The sequence below is a fragment of the Mobula birostris genome, chromosome 15, assembly GCF_030028105.1.
Source record: "Mobula birostris isolate sMobBir1 chromosome 15, sMobBir1.hap1, whole genome shotgun sequence".
NCBI classification, from domain to species: Eukaryota; Metazoa; Chordata; class Chondrichthyes; order Myliobatiformes; family Myliobatidae; genus Mobula; species Mobula birostris.
Genome location: NC_092384.1, coordinates 53,333,008 through 53,354,889, shown reverse-complemented (window position 1 = coordinate 53,354,889; position 21,882 = coordinate 53,333,008). Strand labels below are relative to the sequence as shown.

Below are 21,882 nucleotides of genomic sequence, written 5' to 3'. Positions count from 1 at the left end.
CTAACAGCTGAATTAAGGTGAGAGTAATTGACACCAAAACAGCATTTGGGCAAGTGTGTTGTCAAGGAATGCTGGTAAAACTGAAGCTGGTGCACAGTAGGAAGAAATGCATGTACAGTGCATGTCATAGCTTGCATGAAAGAAGATATTTGTGTCTCTTGAAGAACATTCATCCTGGTCCCAGGATATGACTGTAGAAAGTTTTCAGGGAAATGTTGTTAGCCCATCCATCTTTTGCTGCTTTACCAGTGAGAGGTGAGAGGTGGAGAAGTTCGCTAATCATTTCACTATGTTTAATTTTATTCATAACTCCTCAGTAAATGCTCCTATGTAGCAAAATCTAAATCATATTCAGGCTTGAAAGTGGCGAAAAACATTAGCACCATGAAACTGCCAAACAATGATCATCTCCAAAAGTGGAAGTTTAAGATCATCAATCCTTGACATTTAATAGCAACTTCACACACACTCAGAATTTTGGCGGTATCTTAACTGGATCACCAACATTAAAAACTGACAACTATCTCAGATTAGAAACTGGATATTTTGAAGCAAATGAATTTGACATGAGTGCAATGGAATAGTCTTCATTTAGATACACAGTAGCGAGTATCTTGACTGTTGACTGGATACAGGTCCATCACATGAAAAGCCTTCCACATCTTTAAGCACATATACAGGCAGCACTGCCAGATGAAAGCAGCATCCATCAGCAAGGATCCACATGATCCAGGCCTGCTACTACTACTACATCGAGGAGGTGGTACAGGAGTTTTAGGTCCCAGATCATCAGGTTCAGGAACAGTTACGACCTTTCAACCACACAGGCTTCTAAATCAGAGAGGTTAACTTCACTCACCACAACACTGATTCCACAATCAATGGGCTTAATTTCAAGGACTCTACAACACATGCTCTCAGTATTATTTATTACTTATTGTTTATTAATTTACTATGTGCATTATTATTGTTTTTCTTTTGCAGGTTATCTTTAACACGTTTATTGCTTGCCCGTCTTTATGTGTAGCTCTTCATTGATTTGATTGTGATTCTTTGTATCTACTGTGAATGCCCACAAGAAAATGAATCTCAGGGTAGCATATGGGGACAAATACGTACTTTGAACTTGAACATGTCTGGATGAGTGCAACTCTAAAATCACTGAAGACTATCTAAATCAAATTCCTTTGCTCAAACCACCATTGCAACACAATGGCACAGTCTTGCTCACGCAGACTGCTTTGATAGCACCCATCCGTATAGGCCAACACCAATAAGGAGTTCAGGTGTATGTCAATATCACACCTCGCAGGTCGTCCCCACCACCAAATTGTGCACATTTCTGACTTGGTTCCTTCATTACCACTGGATCTAACCTGTAGAACTCCCTCTTCAAGACCACCGTCGGAGTATCCTCCTCAGAAGGACCAAAAAGGATTTAAAAAGCCGTTCACCATGACCTTCTCCAGGACAACTGACAAATGGCAAATGAATTTAAAACACCAAGCACTAAAGCATCACCTGTACTTCGCTGTTATGTCACAGCCTCCAGGAACAAAAAACCTAATAACATACCCCGATTCCTGTCACGCAGCTTCACATCCCGCATCCGACCAACAGCACAGCCGCCATGACGCTGGGACCGCGGTGGTTGCCGGGGCATCACCGGAAGGGAGGTCACGGCCGCCGGGACTATTTCCGGTGTGTGTGTGTGCGTGTTTTCTCTCCCCTCTCCGCGGCGGCGTTTAATTTGAAAGCGAATCGGACACAATGCCGGATTCTGTGGTGGAGAAAGTAGTTGTACACCCGTTAGTGCTCCTGAGTGTGGTGGATCATTTCAATCGGTAAGACGGAAAGGAGGGGCGGTCTGGGCCATGTGGTGGTTTGTGCAGCGGCAGTGTAGGGGCTTTTGTTGCTTTTATTGAGCCGCGGTAGGGCGGGATCAAGGCCTTACCCTGCTGAGTCACATTGACAGCACTTGCGCAAAATCCGCTCCCAAATCTCAGTTGGCAGTTTACATTGGTAACTATTTTTCTTCGTAAGTACAGACTTTGTTATCATGTACCCAATTGTGCACGGGGTCGTGTACCGGTGGTTAATTTTCAGTGTTTGTAAGTTAACTGTTATCCTTTATTTCGGTGCTGGTTTGTGATCCAGCTATTAAAGCCATAGCAAAAGAAATTGTAATTTCTGTATTTTATTCTTAAAATGAGGATCTGCCACAGTACAGTTTGTGGGCACTTTTGTGAATCTGCCAGAGTATAATTTTGGCAGCTTAGAAGAGAAATGGGCAATTTTATTGAAACGTACAAGATTAAGATGGTTTGACGGTAAATGTTAAGACAATAAGGAATTGCCCGTTTAAGATGGTGACAAGGAGGACATCTTCCCTACAAGGGTTATGAACTTTCACCCAGGGAGTCATCAGGGAAGTGCAATGGAAGCCAAAATTATATCAGCCATGATGTTAATGAATGGTAGCAAAGGTTCAAATCCTGTATGACCTACCTGTACTCTTCTGACACTCATTGACAGTACTGAACCTTATATATATTGTGCATAGACTTCACTTTTGCCTCCTACTGAAAACATTAGTCAGTGTTCAAAAGGTAATCAGATGTCTTTGAGGAAACGTCAAAAAAAATCCAAGGTTTTCTTTTCAAATTGACTAGGAAAATCAGTTTACCTACACGTCACACATGAATTAAAATGAGATGCTATAAATTGATATAACTTTTGAGCGGGATGCAAGTGATAAATAAATCTTAAGTGCAGATGGCAACTACTCGTTCGTTCATTCGTTATTGACTAGTGCTATAGTGGTCTTTCCGTGACCGTGATTGTTCTAGGCAAATTTTTCTACAGAAGTGGTTTGCCATTGCTGCCTTCTGGGCAAGATGAGTGCCCAGCAATTATTAATACTCTTCAGAGATTGTCTGCCTGGTATCATTGGTCTTGAAATCAAAACTTGTGACATGTGACTTGTGGCTTCACGTGACTCTGATTGGGAGGCTAAGCAGGTGCTTTACCTTGCCCAAGGATGACCAACAGGCTAGCGAAGGGAAGGAGCGTCTTACACCTCCTTTGGTAGAGACGTATTTCTACCCCACCACCACAAACTGCTAGGTACACCATTTCGAATTTTGCTTTTTGCATGTGAGTATTAATGTCAGCAAATAAAATGTATTAGACAAAAACTCTTACAGAAAAATATCTTTTGTACATTATAGGTTTCATTGGAAACTGATTTAACCGATTTGAAGTTTTATTTAAAGATAAAACATGGTAATCAGGCCAATGAGCCTGTTGCACCCATGTGACCAGTGAACCTGCTGACTTGTACGTTATTGTCTATGGGAGGAAACCCACTCGGTCATGGGTGAACGACGTACCTCTACAGACAGTAGTAAAAGTGAACCCGGATTGCTGCTGCTCGCTGCACTACGCAATGTTAACTGCTGCCACAAATCTTGCCCTATTGCTTTTCCTAAATCAAAGCAAATATAGTAATTTTCAAAATGAATCGAAAATAAATGTTTTGTTTTTTCACCAGTTAAACTTGACAGTAATTTACAGAGCTAAATGAAAGCACTAACAAACTCAATTTCCCATGCATTTTTTTGCATTTAATTCCTAAGCAAGAAAAGTACAAAGTAAGTGCTGTTATTTTCACCATAATGTAGGAACTGGTGATTGTTGATGCTGTGAATAGTATTTATTTTTTATTCTAATAGTATGTTTCAGAGGAATCTTTCAAGATTACAATTGTTTAACTATTTTTATGTTGATTTATTTTAATGCTCAGAATAGGAAAAGTTGGAAATCAAAAACGAGTGGTTGGAGTGCTGCTGGGTTCATGGCACAAAAAGATACTTGATGTTTCAAACAGTTTTGCAGGTAAGAATCAAAGCTAGTGATGAATGAGATTAATTATTACAGATTAACAATCTTCCATTATACCTGTAACTTAATTGAAACAATTTACTTGGGATTAAATTGACATTGTTCTATTTGAGTCTGAATGCCAATAGTACAGTTCCTAAACTGAAGGAGTTGGTTTTTTCTATTGAATACAAAAATACATAAAATTAATCCCAACTTTGAACAATAGGTGACGTACCTCTGTTGTTCAACTGTTTGTGTGGTTTGGTACGCATTCACAAGCCAGTAATCATTAATCCAGTTTTTTGAGTGGAAAATTTTTAATTTTAAATTTGTTTGAAGTTTATTTGATAAGCACACGTGAGCCAGTCATTACACTTCCAACAAAAGCAGTTGAAGTAAATTTTGATCATTAGCAATAATGCACATTTGAAATAATTTAAATTTTGTTGCTTTGAGTTATGAAATTAAAGCACGATTATCTTTGCAGCATTCACTTACTAATGTGGAAAGCAACTCCATAAACAATATGACACAAACAGGAGTGTTTAGGATTTCAAAACATCTTTATTTATTTATTTCCACTCAAGTTCCATTCGATGAAGATGAGAAGGATGATACAGTGTGGTTCTTGGATCATGATTATTTGGAGAATATGTATGGGATGTTTAAGAAAGTAAATGGTAAGATTTCTGACTTACATGGAAGATAAAGCTTAAACTTTGCAAGCTTTGAACATATTTATAGTTTGCACTAAAAACAACATATTTCAGGCAGCATGGGTTTGCATATTGATATGTAAAATACAAATTATACAGGGATTTTCCCTGAAAACAAGCTTGTCACTTTCTCCTCTCTTAACACTGAAAACTTTTTGCCTTGGTGTAAGCAATATTGAAATATGGAACAGATTATATGTTTCATCAAAAATGAACTGAGCAGCATAGGGCAAGGTGGCTTTCAAAAATATGGGTGTCAAATTTGGAGGGAAAATATATTTTAAAAAGAATTCGGTAAAATCTGTTTCAAACCACTCAACCTTGGCTTAGAAAACTAATCAATTAAAATAATTTTAAATATTTTAGTTTATGGAATGTTTTGTTACAAGATTCATTAATATTGTTGCTCAATTTGCAAAAATATGATCAGTTATGCTTTGTGTTCTTCATAAAAGAAATAGATTTTGTTAAGGTATTCTCATTCCCTGTGCTGTTTAATCAATGTTAAGTGTGATGGCTGTTGTTTTAACATCTACTGAACTGCATTTTAACGGATGATTATGTACCTGTCTTAGCCAGGGAAAGGATCGTTGGATGGTATCACACTGGACCCAAGTTGCACAAAAATGACATTGCCATCAATGAACTCATGAAACGATACTGTTCTAATTCCGTAAGCTTTTAGGTTTTCCATCTTTTAAATAACTTCAATGTTTGGTGGTAAATTGTATTCATTTCTAAGGCATTTTCTATTATTTAACCAGTTGTTCCAACACGTTTATTATTTTTCTGTGGCTTTGTTGCTTTCCTCTTCCCGTGGTGATTTTGTTTTTACCCTATTAAATAATAAAATGCAGTATCCCAGGTGTTATTGTACAAATCCAATGTTTAAGAGTGTGTGTGTGCTTGCTGCATATGTGGTACTTTGACATTTCAGTTTGAAAGAAAATAATTTCCTATACAATGTTTCACCCACATTTTCTCAATCTGGTGTTCAGTCAGATAAACAATCCTGTGGTATGTCCACCAGATTAACTGTTTATCAAACATTCAAAGCCTTAAAGTGCAAGAATTGAAAAGTGTGTTCAAAAATTTATGGATCAGAGTAAAAGACTGGCTTAAATTTTTGTTTTAAGTGAGTGTGAAATCAAAATGATTGGATTAAAAATTGAGATCTTAGTTCATAACTAGGATAACTAATTCAGAACTAGGGAACAGAGATTTAGAGTAAGAAGGGAAAGATTTAAAAGGGATCTGAAGGGCAGCACGCAGAAGGTGGTGAGCATATGGACATGGTTGAAACAGGTGCAAGAGTATTATTTAAGAAACACTTGGATAGGTTCAGGGAGTGGTTAGGTTTTAAGGGCTATTGGCCAAACACAGGAGATTAGATATAGTTGGGTAGACTACATGGTACAGACTACCTGGGCACAGGCCTTTTATTTGTATTCTGCTTTTCTATGACAGAATGATAATCTGCATGGAACATACAACAGAGTCAACACAGTTTCACTGAGTTAGTCTATGGACCTGGTTCAATCCTTACTTCAGCTGCTGTTGGTGTAGAGCTTGTACGTTCTCCCTGAGGGCTTTCCCTGGAGGGTCAGGTTTCCTTCTGTGTCCCAAAGACTTGAAGGCAGGTTAATTGGCTCTTGGCTCCTGTAAACCACCCTCTTATTGTGGATAAATGGCAAAAGATTCAAGATGGAGTGGATGGGAATATGACAGAATACTTTTTGCTACAGGGCAAATAAGGTTATTCCATTTCCTTTAGTCTTATCGGCTACTTTCTGTACCTTTAGCAAGATGGAAACAAATTGAAAAAGATCGATTACCAAAAACAATATTGAATTTTAGCACAGTGCTGCAAATAGTTCTTTCTTTTAATTCAATCTGATTAGAAAAAAAGAATCTAAAATACTTTTTTCCTAAGTGTCCTTTCTGAGATAAGTTTGTAACACTTGTAAGTAACATGAAACATGGTCACAGAATAAGCTGTTGACCTAATTTCAGGTATTTCCACAATGACTGATAGTGATAAAAGAAAAATAAAATGGATGTTCTTTAATTGGACTATAAGTTTCAAAGCATTGAGATTGAAACTATTGATTTTGTATTTTTTAAGGTTTTAGTCATCATTGATGTCAAGCCAAAAGATCTGGGGCTCCCTACAGAAGCTTACATTTCGGTAGAAGAAGTTCATGATGTAAGTGCTGCTTCGTGGCTTCTTTAAATATTGTCAGTCATTTTTGTCTCTTCAAAAGGTGAAACCAACTCAAATTTAGGATGTATTCTGTTCAATACCTATGAAAAATTTCCTCATTGATTTCAAAATCCATTCCAATGATTTTTTTATAACTCCTTGCATCTCTTCACTCAGAGAACAATGAGCCTGTGTGTTCTGATTCCAGATGGAAGTGGATGCCAAATCAGTGAATAATCCTTGATCCAGTGTGAACTGGCATGGATGATTTCACTCTCTACACCCCTACAATCTACAGACTCACTCTTAAAGGCTCTTTACAACTTGTATTCTCAGTATTTTATTTTCTCTGCAGAATGTCTTTTGCACAGTGGTTGTCAATTTTTGTGTATAGTTTATAGTAAATTTTATTGTATTTCTTTGTTTTTCTATTTATGTCTGCAAGAGAATGAATCTCAAGGTAGTGTATAGTATATATGGATTTTGATAATTTTACTTTGGTTGGGGAAATCAGTAGTGCAGAAGGGATACGTGATTTAGACAGACTGTTTTGTAAACCATGTTAAAATCCTTCTGTACATTTATCACCTAGGCTTACACCTAGTGGTTCTTAATGTGGGCCATAGGGGGCCATGCCAGATTTCATAGTGTCACAGGAGTTTATGAATGGGCCGTGATAAGTTTACTGTTTTCATGAAATGTTACTAAAATATATAAATAAAAAATAAATATTTAATTTAATTGGAGCATTGAATGAAATGAATGGGAAAAGCCATCCCCTTGAGCAACTCATTGGTATCAAGGCATATTGATGAAATGTCAGTGATGTGGAAAAACAGCTAGTTGCACAATTTCAAGTTAAGTTTGCCCTGCAAATCGATGAGAGCATATTATGTAATAATGAAGCCCATCTGATGACATGTGTTAGGTTTTTGAATAATAATCAGGCCATTGAGGAGATGCTTTTCTGCCCAAAAGCTTAAGACAGATATTAAAGGTGAAACGAATTTTTTCAAGAAATCAAGAGATGGTCTTTGGAAAACAATATTCCACTGGAAAATATAATGGCTTGTGCAACTGTTGGTGATGCTTTGATGGTAGGAAGATATAGAGGATTCACTGCTCATTTTCAAAATGATGTGCCTGATGTTTTTTTGCATACGCTGTGTGAACCACCATCAGCATTTGATTGGGGAAATAATTGGGAAGATGTTTGCATGACATCCTTGCTGCTGTAGTAATGGCTGTCAATTTCATCAAATCAAATGCACTTCAAGATTGCCTTTTTCAACAACTTTGTGAGATGAAACGAATGTATACAGATGGTTTCTGATAATAGTCATAGTCATACTTTATTAATCCCGGGGGAAATTGGTTTTCGTTACAGTTGCTCCATAAATAATAAATAGTAATAGAACCATAAATAATTAAATAGTAATATGTAAATTATGCCAGTAAATTATGAAATAAGTCCAGGACCAGCCTATTGGCTCAGGATGTCTGACCCTCCAAGGGAGGAGTTGTAAAGTTTGATGGTCACAGGCAGGAATGACTTCCTATGACGCTCAGTGCTACATCTCAGTGGAATGAGTCTCTGGCTGAATGTACTCCTGTGCCCACCCAGTACATTATGTAGTGGATGGGAGACATTGACCAAGGTGGCATGCAACTTGGACAGCATCCTCTTTAAAGACACCACCGTCAGAGAGTCCAGTTCCATCCCCACAACATCACTGGCCTTACAAATGAGTTTGTTGATTCTGTTCGTGTCTGCCACCCTCAGCCTGCTGCCCCAGCACACAACAGCAAACATGATAACACTGGCCACCACAGACTCGTAGAACATCCTCAGCATCGTCTGGCAGATGTTAAGGGACCTCAGTCTCCTCAGGAAATAGAGACGGCTCTGACCCTTCTTGTAGACAGCCTCAGTGTTCTTTGACCAGTCCAGTCCAACTAATGTTTAAAATAAGTTTCCACAGCTCTGGGAGAAAGCAAGGTTGTTTTTAATTGGATTTTCCACCACTTATCTAGTTGAATGTGGTTTTAGTCAAGCTCTTCACCTGCTATCAAGTTTGTAGCCGTCTTGATGTTGTGCAAAGAGGTGATCTTCAATTATTTTTAACCAAGCTGCGACCAGATAGTCAAACACTCGCTAGTTTGTATCAGTATTTAGGATCTCACTAAATACCCAAAGTAGCAAGATTCAGAGCTTTGAAATAGTTTTATTTTTCATATACACCTGTTCACTGAATATTAGGACAGTTAGTAGTCGACCAAAACAAAACTTTAGCATCTAATGGAGACTATGGGGGGTGGAGACCACAGAGGTAAATGAAAGTCACAGGTGGACCATGAACAGAAAAAGCTTGAGAACCACTCATGTAAACAACACATCTTTGTGCAGAACTCTGGCTGAATGCTGATAAATGTACCAGGACAATAATTAGGGCTTTATAAATAAGAAGGGAAATTTTGAAAAAGGAAAATAAGAACATTGAGTGTGCTCACCTGAACCCTCTCTGAATGGCTGTAAAGTTCATTGTTTACTGTGTGGTCTGTCTTCAGGATGGAACTCCAACTTCCAAAACATTTGAACATGTAACCAGTGAAATAGGGGCAGAAGAAGCTGAAGAAGTTGGAGTAGAGCATTTGCTACGGTAAGCTGACATTGTCTGAGCAAGTCTCTTGCTGTTGGGCCAGATTATGGAAATTTTATGTTTTTCTTTCATAGAAATACAAGGCACAGAGGAGGGTCATTTGGCCTGTGTATTCATGCCATTTTGCATCCTAGCTCTTGATCAGTGGACATTTGGCTATGAAACATGAAATACTTTTAAATGTAATGTGGTCTATAAATTATTCCCCTTTTGGGCAATAATTTATAGACCACAATACTTTTTTCTCAGCACTCTGTTATTGTTCAACCAATCTTTAATCAATGATCCATTTCTGAAGGGCTAAAAGCTGGTCACTGTGAGACAGCCCCTCACATTTTACCCACTTTATCAAACCTGCCTGCAGTATCTTTGGGTCCAAAGAAAGCAACCCCAGTCTGGCTAATTCCTCCACCCAGCTGAAACGATCTATCCTGGTCACGGTCGGAGTATTTTTTATTTATATTTTATCTGGTGCAATTACATCCTTCCTGTGATATGATCAGAATTGCTTCTGTAATTCTACAATGACCTTCCAGTGGATGCTAAATTAACCTGTTCTTCTTAGACTGTTGTTGCATGAATGAAATAGCCAGAGAAAGTTACTGGTAGATACAAAGCAGCTTCTTTATTCAACAAAACAAGGTACAGCAGGCATCATATGGAGATGCTTTTGGTGGAAAGGTCTGCTGCCCAACGTGGGGCTCAATATATGTGTGCTAAACACAAAGGACTATTCCACATATACAAAGTATATACTACGTTTCTTTCGAAACTACATACAAACTTCACACCTTCTGATTCGCATCCATCCCACAGACGCCAGCATCGTCTGGACTGGGGTTCACAGCTTTTTAGAAATGCATTGTTTCAAATTAAATCCACAGTACATTTTCAAGGAACAGAAGACTGGTAACCAAAGCCATCTGCTAAATGTAAATGACCTAAACCCAAAAATCACTAACAGTCCCTCCTCTTGGCCCTCCTGGACAAATATAAATTTGTACCAGGAAAGGCCAACCTAGGAGGATCTACTCAAATAGGGCAGCAAAAATGCCCTGCCTCGAAATTCCCCCCAATTTTGCGTGCCTCAATATCTATCCTAGCATCCTCTAATCTCTAACTACCAAATACTAAGCAGAGAGGTTGTTCCAAAAATTTCAACAATTCTTTAGAAATGCAGCTTCTTTCCTGTGCCTGTTGGCGCTTTCCCTGCAGGCCAATTGCAGCTTAATCACATTCCTTATCTTCACCCCTTCATTCTCAGGTTGCTAAAACTCTCTCTCTTCATGGGCACCGGCAAGGTAAGTGCATGAGGCTCACAGGCCCTCTCATCGACGTACAGGAAGGGCTTGGGGTGGTCTCTATGTCAATGACTACAAGGACCTCTCCCCAGTGGCACCCCCTTCCGAACTGTCCAGTTGATCACTGGCCTGACTGCTGAAAGGGCTCAGCTCATTTGGGTTTACCCCTCATTCATCCTGGGGGTGACTGCCTTCAGATGCTGTGTGCAGTCTGAAATGCCATGGAAGTTATGGAACTTGCTATCTCTGCTTTAACTTAAAATCCCTCCCCACCTATTTTCCAATATCTTTTCTGTTCTATGCTATTAAAATATTCATCTACTTTCAGCAACCAGCCTTCATTACAGAGTACCATCACCATCACACTTTAGCATGCTATTCACGGTTTTCCATCATGCCCTCGGTGTCTTCTGCCTTTGCGTTTCCTCCGGGTATGTTTTCATTAGCTGTGGTCGGCTGGTGTTCTTCTCTTATGTTCTCTGTAATTACATGGTTACTGGGTACATTTGATCCCCTGCTTTGTCTGTGAGAGCAACAAGAGGATGAGTCATTGCTTTAACCTGAATCCAGTGTTTCCACTGGCTGCCTTGCAGACACAGGTATCATTTGTTAAGGGTACCACCTGGGGGCAAACCCTGGCCTTTCCGGCAGCACCCTCACCGTGACTTGGTTGCCAGGCTGTGGAAGGACTATCTCCTTTCCCCCTGGCTCTCTCTGATCAGCGATGCGCTGCTGTTGTTTCACTCGGTCCTTCAACACTTTAAGTTGGTTACAGAAGTCTTTCACATACTGTGTCATTCTATCCCTGTAAGCCCCAGGCTCCCCGCAGCCCGTAATTACCCCATAAGAGAGTCACATTGCTCGCCCCATCAGGGTTGCGCGCAATCTCATCAGGATTCCTGGTAATACATCAACCCACGTCTTTCCCGTCTCAGCTATAGCTTTGTTCGGTTCATCCTTTCTTCCATCCCTGAACTCTTGAGGGTGGTAGGGTACGTGGAACCGTTGTCAAATCTCTAGCAGTCAGCATATTTCCTTCATCACTTTCCCCATGAAATGTGCTCCCTGATCCAAGCCCACCTGAATTGGGGTTCCCCACCTTGGAAGGAATTCCTAAACTAGAATCTATTCAGCGGTGCTGGTGGTGCCTGTTGGATTGAGCTTTTCCAAAGTCAGCACCACGCCTTTATGAATAATGGCTGGACTATTGTGGGATACCTGGCAGAATCTGGCCCATGCATATTGCTGCCCACCCAAGGTGAAGGCAAATTGGTCTTGGGACTCGGGTGCTAAGGGGAGCCCCCAAAATCCATTAGCCATATCCACGACTGGAGAAACTTTATGTTCTGGAGTCAGGCCATTCAGGATTGTTGCAGGACCCACCACTATGGGATGCAATCTCGGCACGGTCCTAAGGGCGGTATAGTCTATTGTTAATGGATATGGTCCACTGGGCTTCTTTATTAGCCGTATAGGCAAGTTGTTAGTTGTCGCAGTCTCTCTGAGTATCACCAGGTGTTTTAGTTCCTTCACTTTACCCCGAACAACAGTCAGTGCATCAGTTTTTATAGGGTACTGCTACTGCTTATGGGGTTTACACCGGCCCCCCTCTATTTTAAGTGGGTTCATCTTTACTCAACCACAGTCTTGCTTGTGTCTACCCCACTCTGCTGGGAACTGCTGGCTCCAGTCTCTAATGATTGGGGCAGCTGCGACTATGCTAGCCAGTTTGTGTATTCTATTGGTTGTACATGTTCACTGCCCCGACTTGTCCATAATTATTTCTCCCTTTCCCGAATTGATAATGGCCCCGACTTCCCTTAGGATGTCTATTTCAAGGATGGTACCCTCATTATTTGGACAGACCCAGAAATACACTGGAACTGCACTCCCCCGATTGTGAGTATTTGTGACTCACTCCTTTCTGCCTTCATTGTTCATCCCCCTACACCCCGAATATAAATGGCCTGTCCGGTTGTTGGCAAGGGTAGGTCAGTTATTGATACCGGCCCCTATGTTCACTAATATATTACATTGCCGTCCCCCAACAATGCTGTTGTGTACATCCGCAGGTCACCAGCGCTGGCAGTGGGCCTGCCGCCACATCTTTTTCTGACCTAGGAGCTGTCTTTACTAGCTCTGGGATCTGATTGACAGTCAGATTGGTCAGACTGGGCACGAATGGGGTGAGAGATTTCGTGTCTGCTGTGACATTCACCTGTTTTTCTTTCCCTTTTTTTTTTGGACACTGCCTCCAACCATGTCCCAACAGGCTGCACCTGTAGCATATCAACTCCTTTACCCTCCCACGTCTATTCCAGCAGTTCTTTGCTTCATGCCTTTGTCGCTGGCAAACAAAACAAACTCTCTGGGACATCACAGTAGCTGCATCCACTATAGCCACATTACAATTTCTCTTGCACTTTCTTTGGTCTATCTCACTGGCCCACGAAACTATTGCAGAGTAGGTCGAACCCACCATTATCCCTAAATCTAAAACTTCCTGGTGGGTTTCGCTCAGGCCTTCCTTCATCATTTTCAGAAAGACTTGGTCGTCCCTCCCTGGATTATCCAACGCGGAATACTCCTCATACACGCAATATTTACATTCTGCATAACCTATAGCTATCTCGTCAGCTCTCTTGAATCACTGCCATTATCGCTCACCAGTCACTCTCGCCTCCCCCCAGTCCGCTGCCTCACTTCCACTTTAAAAGAGCGACATCTTTCTTCAGTGCGGGTGCTCCCGATAGTTGCCCATGTAACATCTCACACCTCCTGGGCCATACCGTCCCATATATTCCTCAGGCACTTCACTTTGACCAAAACATGTATATCTTTAGAGTGCATCTGGTGAAATTCAACCATTTCCTCGAGCTTACGCCAGAATTCAGAATTCCCACTTCCCACATGCGACTTTAAGTGAGGGCAACTCAGACAAAATGTTCTGTTTCTCCCCGAGGGTGAAGGACTTATGAATGGTCGTAATCAAGGTCAAGGGCTGGCTTGGATCATCAGGATTCTTGACCTGATGTAGCCTGACCTCAGTAGGTGCCATCCTGGTAGATGTATCTGGGTAAAACCTCTCCCTGAGAAACCCCACACTGCACAAAATATGAAAGGCAGGTACCAGTTAAACAGCACATACTTAAAACCACAGGGTATGAACTCTGCAATCTGCCCCATTTGAGCACTTGAACCCATGATGCCTGCTGTATTCCTTTGCATCACACTTGCAAAACATATACACTTAAAATGCAGCTCCCCGCCCCCACTCTGGTTGTCCCGAACCATCAGTAACCACCCTTCGCAATTGGTGGCCCCATCTCACCAAATTCACACGCAAAGTTTCATCACTTACATAAACACACATGCACACGCGCACACTATTTTTATATCTGCCAGTTCATCTCCCTGCATTCGTGATACCTCGTGTTCCCGTGCACCATCAACCCGAACATTTCCAAGTGTGAGTGCTAATTTTTAAAAATACTCACCCACTTAGAGTGCTAAGATGGCTGACCACACGATGGTTCACGAAGGCATCCCACTCCTGACACCAAATGTTGCGTGAATGAACTCGCTGGAGAAAGTTACTGGGTAGATACAAAGCAGCTTCTTTATTTGACGAAACAAGGTACAGCAGGCATCATATGGAGACGTTTTTGGCGGAAAGGGCTGCTGGCCCAGAGTGGGGCTCAATATTTATGTGCTAAACACAAAGGACAACTCCATATTTACGAAGTATATACAATGCTTTCTTCCTCTCACTGCTACGGGCGGAAGTTCCTACTTGCTTCAGAAAGGCAACAATTATACCAGTGCCTGAGAAGAATAATGTGAGCTGCCTAATGACTATTGCCTGGTAGCACTCACATCAACAGTGATGAAATGCTTTAAGAGACTGGTCATGATGACTGAACTCCTGCCTCAGCAAGAACCTGGACCCATTGCAATTTGCCTATCGCCGTAATAGGTCAACGGCAAATGCAATCTCAATGGCTCTCCACACGGCTTTACACCACCAGGACAACACAAACAGCTATGTCAGGATGCTGTTCATTGACTATAGCTCAGCATTTAATACCATTATTCCCACTATCCTGATTGAGAAGTTGCAGAACCTGGGCCTCTGTTCCTCCCTCTGCAATTGGATCCTTGACTTACTAACCGGAAGACCCCAATCTGTGCAGATTGGTGATAACATCTCCTCCTCGCTGATGATCAACACTGGTGAACCTCGGGTGTGTGCTTAGCCCACTGCTCTACTCTTTATATACACATAACTGTGTGGCTAGGCACAGCTCAAATACCATCTATAAATTTGCTGACGATACAGCCGTTGTTGGTGAATCTCAGATGGTGACAAGAGGGTGTACAGGAGTAAGATAAGCCAACTAGTGGAATGGTGCCGCAGCAACAACCTGGTACTCAACGTTAGTAAGATGAAAGAGCTGATTGTGGACTTCCAGAAGGGTAAGATGAAGGAACACATACCAATTCTCATAGAGGGATCAGAAGTGGAGAGAGTGAGCAGTTTCCAAGTTGCTGGATGTCAGGATCTCTGAGGATCTAACCTGGTCCCAACATATTGATATAGTTATGCAGAAAGCAAGACAGTGGCCATTTTTCATTAGGAGTTTGAAGAGATTTGGCATGTCAATAAATATACTCAAGAACTTATATAGATGTACCATGGAGAGCATTCTGACAGGCTGCATCACTGTCTGGTGTGGGGGGGGGGGGTGGTGGTACTGCACAGGACCAAAAGAAGCTGCAGAGGGTTGTAAATCTAGTCAGCTCCATCTTGGGTACTAGCCTGCAAAGTACCCAGGACATCTTCAGGGAGTGGTGTCTCAGAAAGTCAGTGTCTATTATTAAGGACCTCCAGCACCCAGGTATGCCCTTTACTTACTGTTACCATCAGGTAGGAGGTACAGAAGCCTGAAGGCACACATTCAGCGATTCAGGAACAGCTTCTTCCCCTCTGCCATCCGATTCCTAAATGGACATTAAACCCTGGGACACTACCTCACTTTTTTTAATATACAGTATTTCTGTTATTTGCATGTTTATAATCTATTCAATATACATATACTGTAATTGATTTGTTTATTATTATGTTTTTTTCTCTGCTAGATTATGTATTGCATTCAACTGCTGCTGCTAAGTAAACAAATTTCATGTCACATGCAGGTGATACTAAACCTGATACTGATTCTGAAACTACATACAAACTTCACACCTTCTGATTCGCGTCCATCCCACAGACGCCAGCATCGTCTGGACTGGGATTCACAGCTTTTTAGGAATGCATTGTTCCAAATTAAATCCACAATACATTTTCAAGGAACAAAAGACTGGTAGCCAAAGACATTTGCTAAATGTAAATGACCTAAACCCAAAAATCACTCTAACAAGACCATAAAACCATAAGAAATACAAGCAGAATTAGGCCATTTGGCCCATTTAGTGTGCTCTGCCATTTTATCATGACTGATCCATTTCCCCTTCGACCCCCTTCTTTTACCTTCTCCCCATGATCTTTCACGCCCTGTCTAATCAAGAACCTATCGATCTCCACCTTATATACACCTAATGACTTGGCCTGTGGCAACAAATTCCACAGATTTGCCACCCTATGGCGAAAGAAATTCGTGCTCATCTCCATTCTAAATGGATATCCCTCTATTCTGAGACTATGCCCTTTGGTCCTAGACTCCATAGGAAACATCCTCTCCACGTCCACTCTATCTGTCTTTCAACAGTAAATAGGTTTTAATTAACCCCCCCCCATTCTTCTAAATTCCTGCGAGTAAAGGGTCAGAGCAATCAATCGCTCTTCATACATTAAGTCTTTCATTCCCAGAACTATTCTCGCGAACCTGCTCTGAACCCTCTCTGATGTCAGCACATCCTTTCTTAAATAATGGGCACAAATCTGCTTAGAATATTCCAAGTGAGGCCTCATAAGTGCAAAATAAAGTTTCAGCATTGTATTTTATATTCAGAATCAGAATCAGGTTTATTATTACTGGCATATGATGTGAAATTTGTTAACTTAGCAGCAGTTCAATGCAGTGCATAATACCGAAGAGTAAAAAAAATAAATTAAATAAAAATAATAATTAAATAAATTACTGTATATGTATCTTGAATAGATTAAAAAACAATACTGTATATTTTAAAAACTGAGGTAGTGTCCAAAGGTTCAATGTCCATTTAGGAATCAGAAGGCAGAGGCGAAGAAGCTGTTCTTGCTGTTACTGTCAGGTAGGAGGTACAGAAGCCTGAAGGCACGCACTCAGCGATTCAGGAACAGCTAAACACCCTATCAAGTTGTGTGACAACTTCGAACCCTAGCGCAAACTTTCTCAGCGTTTAAGACAACAAAGCCGCATTCCCCAGATTAACATAACAAAGATGCCGTTTTAATTAGCCTCCGCAGTAACATAAAAATCGAAACCCCCCCTTACATTATTTTTTCTGTTCTATATTATGTATTGCATTGAACTGCTAAGTTTTCAATTTTTTTTATTGTGGAGCAACATCAGCTTAACCGCAACCAACAATGTCCTAAAGTACAGTGCTTCTTTTTTCTTTCTTATAACAACATAATGAAAGTCAAATGAATGTATGTATAGTGAACAAGCAAAAAGCAAAGGAAACCCTACCACCCCGTGTATGTGTACATACATATATACATACACACACACACACACACACACACACACACACACACTTAGTTCAGCTGTCAGTCTCTTCTAAATACAACAGTAATGGTTGCCAGATTTTTTCAAATTCCCTGAGTCTATCCTTGATAACGTATCTTAACCTCTCTAGATGCAAAGTATCCATTAATGCAGCCAACCATTGTCTGAGTGATTGAGTTTCCTCCTTTTTCTAGAACATCAGTATGAGCTTCTTTCCATTAAGTATGCCATAGGTCAGGAGTTGTTGCTGGGTAGCCTGGAATTTATTTGACCTCACAGAAGTTCCAAAAATTAAAATGGGGTCTGGTATTATCTGAACCTTTAGTACCTTCAATAGGACCTCAGATATTTGCTTCCAATACACTTGTATCCTGGAACATAAAGCATAACTATGTAACAAATTTGTCCGAGGACTTGCACTTCTCACACATTGGGGACACCTCTGTGAATATTTTATGAATCCTTACTTTTGATAATGTAGGATTTTAAATTGTATTAAACAATGCCTGGCATTGATGGAACAGGAGTTAACATACTCCAAAGCCTCATTCCATATAACCTCCTCTATCTCCGTACCCAACCCCTTTTCCCACTTTTTTAATATTATCCATTGTTGTATGACACTTGTTTTGCATGGCATCATACAGATAGGCGATGGTGTGTTCTGTCCCTAAACATCATCTTAAATGATTATCTAATTTATCATGTTCTGCCATCTCAAAACCGGAAAGATGTGATCTTATATAGTGTCTTAGCTGGAGATACCTGAAAAAAATGACTCTTTTGCAATCTGAATTTGTCCTGGAGCTGCCAAATGACGCAAAAATCCCTTGTATGTATAGGTCTCCAATGCTGTGTATCCCTAATTCTTGCCATGCATCAAAGGCCCCATCAATACATGGGGGGATAAAAGAGGGGTTGGCTGATACAGGTTCAAGAAAAGATAATGTTCTGAGTTTCAAATGCTTCCCCATTTGTCTCCACATCTTTTTAGTGCTATGGATAATGGGATTGCCTCTATATTTAACCAAATAGGGGACATAATGATTGCCCCTATGGAATATGGTAGGCAGTCCTCACGCTCCATCTACAGCCATCCGGGAGGTACAACTGTATCATCTGACTGCTGCTAAGTCAACAAATTTCACATCACATGCTGATGATAATAAACCTGATTCTGCTTCTGAATCCTCTCAGAATGACTGCTAACTTTGCATTTGCCTTCCTCTTCACTGATTCAACCTGCAAATTAGCCTTTAGGGAATCTTACATGAGGACTCCCGAATCCCCTTACGCCTCTTATTTTTGAATTTTGTTCTCTGTTAGGAAATAGTTCATGCTTTTATTCCTTCAACCAAATGCATGAACATACACTTTCCAACACATTCCTTCTACCACTTCTTCGTCATTCTCCTAATCTGTATGAGTCCTTCTGCAGCCTCCCTGCTTCCTCAGCACTACCTGCCCCTCTACCTATCTTCGTATCGTCTGTAATCGTGGCCACAAAGCCATCAATTCCATCATCCAAATCATTGACATAGAACATACACAGTCCCAACACCAACTACCGGCCAACATCCACCAATTGTCTGTTAATCCTGCTTGTTATTTCCTCAAAGAATTCCAACAGATTTGCCTGGCACTTTTTTTTTTCCTTACGGAAACCCTGCTGAATTCGCCTATTTTATCGTGTGCCTCTAAGTACCTTGGAACCAAATCCTTAACAATCGACTCAACCACTGAGATCTGTGTTAACTGACCTGTAATTTCTATTCTTCTGCCTTCCTCCCTTCTTAAAGAGTGAAGTGACATTTGCAATTTTCCAGTCTTCCAGAACTGTGCTAGAAATGAAAGATCATTATCAATGCCTCTACAATCTCTTCAGCTACCTCTTTCAGAACCCTGGGGTGCAGTCCATCTTGGCCAGGTGACTTGTCTCCCTTCAGACCTTTGTTTCCCAAGCACCTTCTCCCTGGTAATAGCAACTGTACTAAGTTCTGCTCCCTGACACTCTAGAACTCACAGCCAGTGTCTTCCACAGTGAAGACTGATGAAGAATACTTATTCATCTCCCATTTCTTTGCTTTCTTCTACCCCCTCCCCCCTTTACTACCTCTCCATTGTCATTTTCCAGCGGTCTAATATCTACTCTCACCTATCTTTTATTCTTTATATATCTGAAACAAACTTTTGGTATCCTCTTTGATATTATCCTGTTGCTCTATTATGTGGCCTCTCTTTTGCTTTTATTTTGGCTTTGACTTCCCTTGTCAGCCACAATTGCGTCACCTATCTTTAGAATACTTCTTTGGGCTGTATCTATCCTGTGCCTTCTGAATTGCCCTAGAAACTCCAGCAATTGTTGCACTGGTGTCACTCCTGCTAGTGTCCCTTTGCAATCAACTTTGGCCAGCTTCTTTCTCATGCCTCTGTAATTCCCTTTACTTCACTGTAATACTGATACATCTGAATTTAGCTTCACCCTCTCGAATTCCAGGATGAATTCTATCATGATCACTGTCTCCTTGGGGTTCCTCTACCTTAAACTCCCTAATCAAATGGTTCATACCCAGTCCAGAATAGCTGATCCCCTAGTGGACTTAACCAGAAGCTGCTCTAAAATAGCCATCTTGCAGGCATTCTACAAATTCTCTCTTGGGATCCAGCACCAGCTAGATTTTCCCAATCTACCTGCATATTGAAATCCCCCATGACTATTGTAACATTGTCCTTTCGACATGGCTTTTCTATCTCCTGTTGTAATTTCTAGCCCCTATCATGGCAACTGTTTGGAGACCTGTATTTAACTTCTACCGGGTTCTATCTATCTCTGTAGTTTCTTAACTCTACCCACAAGGACTCTACATATTCTGATACTATGTCACCTCTTTCAAAGGATTTGATTTCATTTTTTACCGACAGAGCCACGCCACCCCCTCTGCCTCCTTGCCTGTCCTTTTGATACAATGTGTATCCTTGTTCGTTAAGCTCCCAACTGTAATCCTCTTTCGGGATGATATGCAGCTATTTTATTGATTGACGGAATAGGATCATAATATATTTTGATTTCAGTAATTGCAGCAAGAAGAAAAATTACCTGCGCTTTGAGGATAATATAAAATAGTCTGTAGTTAAAGACCAATTTGTATTTGTGCGCCGCACAGCTGTACTTTCAGTGAATAAAACTCTTGATGCGCCTGCTGTTACGATTGGCCAAAAACAGACTCTAAAGTAAAGGTCTTTTTTTCTTTGCTTATTTTGCCATTACAGAGATATTAAAGATACCACAGTGGGAACACTGTCACAGCGAATCACAAACCAAGTGCATGGTCTCAAAGGGCTGAACTCAAAGATTTTAGAGATAAGGAATTACTTGGAGAAAGTAGCCACGGGGAAATTGCCCATCAACCATCAGATTATCTACCAGCTGCAAGATGTCTTCAATCTTCTACCTGATGTTAATTTGCAAGAGTTTGTGAAAGCTTTTTACCTGAAGACAAACGACCAGATGTTGGTGGTGTATCTTGCATCACTCATTCGATCAGTGGTTGCTCTACACAATTTAATCAATAATAAAATTGCCAACAGAGATGCAGAAAAGAAGGAAGGGCAAGAAAAAGAAGAGGGGAAAAAAGAAAAGAAAGATGAGAAAGAAAAAGAAAAATGTGAATCAAAGAAGGAAGAAAAGAAAGACAGAAAATAAATTGTGCCGTGTTTTTTTAAAGAAAAACAGAACTTCAGCAATACTTGGCATCGAGTGGGAATGTTAATACTTCGGCTTTCTGCAATAAAAGGGCCAAAATATTCAGCCGTTGATGTGTTTGCATGGGGCAGTTTTCTGTATCTGTACAATGTACATGTTTAAAATCTTGAAACATTATAAATATTACTTTACTAATAATGTTATTCTAGGTTGTTTCATTTCCATTTGCCTTAAGATACTGAGATGAGTTAGTTCGAAGCTTTTCATATGTTGCCTGTTTCTGGCTGGATACATGTGTCTAAGCAACTTCAGAATGAGAATGAACAAGCCTGTATCAGAATCCTACAACCCCGCTCCTGCACTAAAAATGCATTCATCATTAATTTGCTCAGGTTCTTTGAAGATGGTACGAGTTTTGATAGCAGGGTACCTACATATGTGGTGTACTTAGATTTCCAAAAGGCATTTGACTAAGTGCCACCTGAAAGCCCAAATGTTGCAGAAAGTTTGTTAGAATGGTTTGAAAACTGATCGTATGATGAAAATCAGATTTGGAATAAATGGCCCTCTTCAGACTGGGAGGAGGTAACAAATGGAGTCCTGCAGGGATCAGTTCTTGGTCTGCAACTAATTATTTGCATTAAAAACTAAAGTTTACAAGTTTGCAGATTGTATGGATTTAGGTGGAGGGTCACGTGGTA

At 40.6% G+C, this 21,882-nt stretch overlaps 2 protein-coding genes across 2 annotated transcripts in view; one reads left to right on the top strand and one right to left on the bottom strand.

The window, feature by feature from the left end:
* Nucleotides 1-1,658, bottom strand: part of dhx38 (DEAH (Asp-Glu-Ala-His) box polypeptide 38) — a 102,521-nt gene extending 100,863 nt beyond the window's left edge. The window contains exon 1 of the mRNA XM_072279820.1: nucleotides 1,576-1,658. The gene's annotated coding sequence lies outside the window, so the exon portion shown is untranslated. The remainder of the gene's footprint in view (nucleotides 1-1,575) is intronic.
* Nucleotides 1,659-1,692: 34 nt separating this feature from the next.
* On the top strand, nucleotides 1,693-21,379 carry psmd7 (proteasome 26S subunit, non-ATPase 7). The gene is made up of 7 exons (XM_072279819.1): nucleotides 1,693-1,844; nucleotides 3,806-3,897; nucleotides 4,473-4,565; nucleotides 5,177-5,274; nucleotides 6,727-6,807; nucleotides 9,373-9,464; nucleotides 20,749-21,379. The coding sequence occupies exons 1-7, from the start codon at nucleotides 1,771-1,773 to the stop codon at nucleotides 21,179-21,181; spliced, it is 963 nt and encodes a 320-aa protein (XP_072135920.1). The 5' UTR covers nucleotides 1,693-1,770; the 3' UTR covers nucleotides 21,182-21,379.
* Nucleotides 21,380-21,882: the final 503 nt, after the last annotated feature.

Bases quoted from the DNA above. Each gene is read 5' to 3' on its own strand.
- psmd7 (XM_072279819.1), top strand. From the start codon at position 1,771: ATGCCGGATTCTGTGGTGGAGAAAGTAGTTGTACACCCGTTAGTGCTC. The intron at 4,566-5,176 runs GTAAGATTTCTG...TACCTGTCTTAG, and splicing joins GATGTTTAAGAAAGTAAATG to CCAGGGAAAGGATCGTTGGA. The intron at 5,275-6,726 runs GTAAGCTTTTAG...GTATTTTTTAAG, and splicing joins AACGATACTGTTCTAATTCC to GTTTTAGTCATCATTGATGT.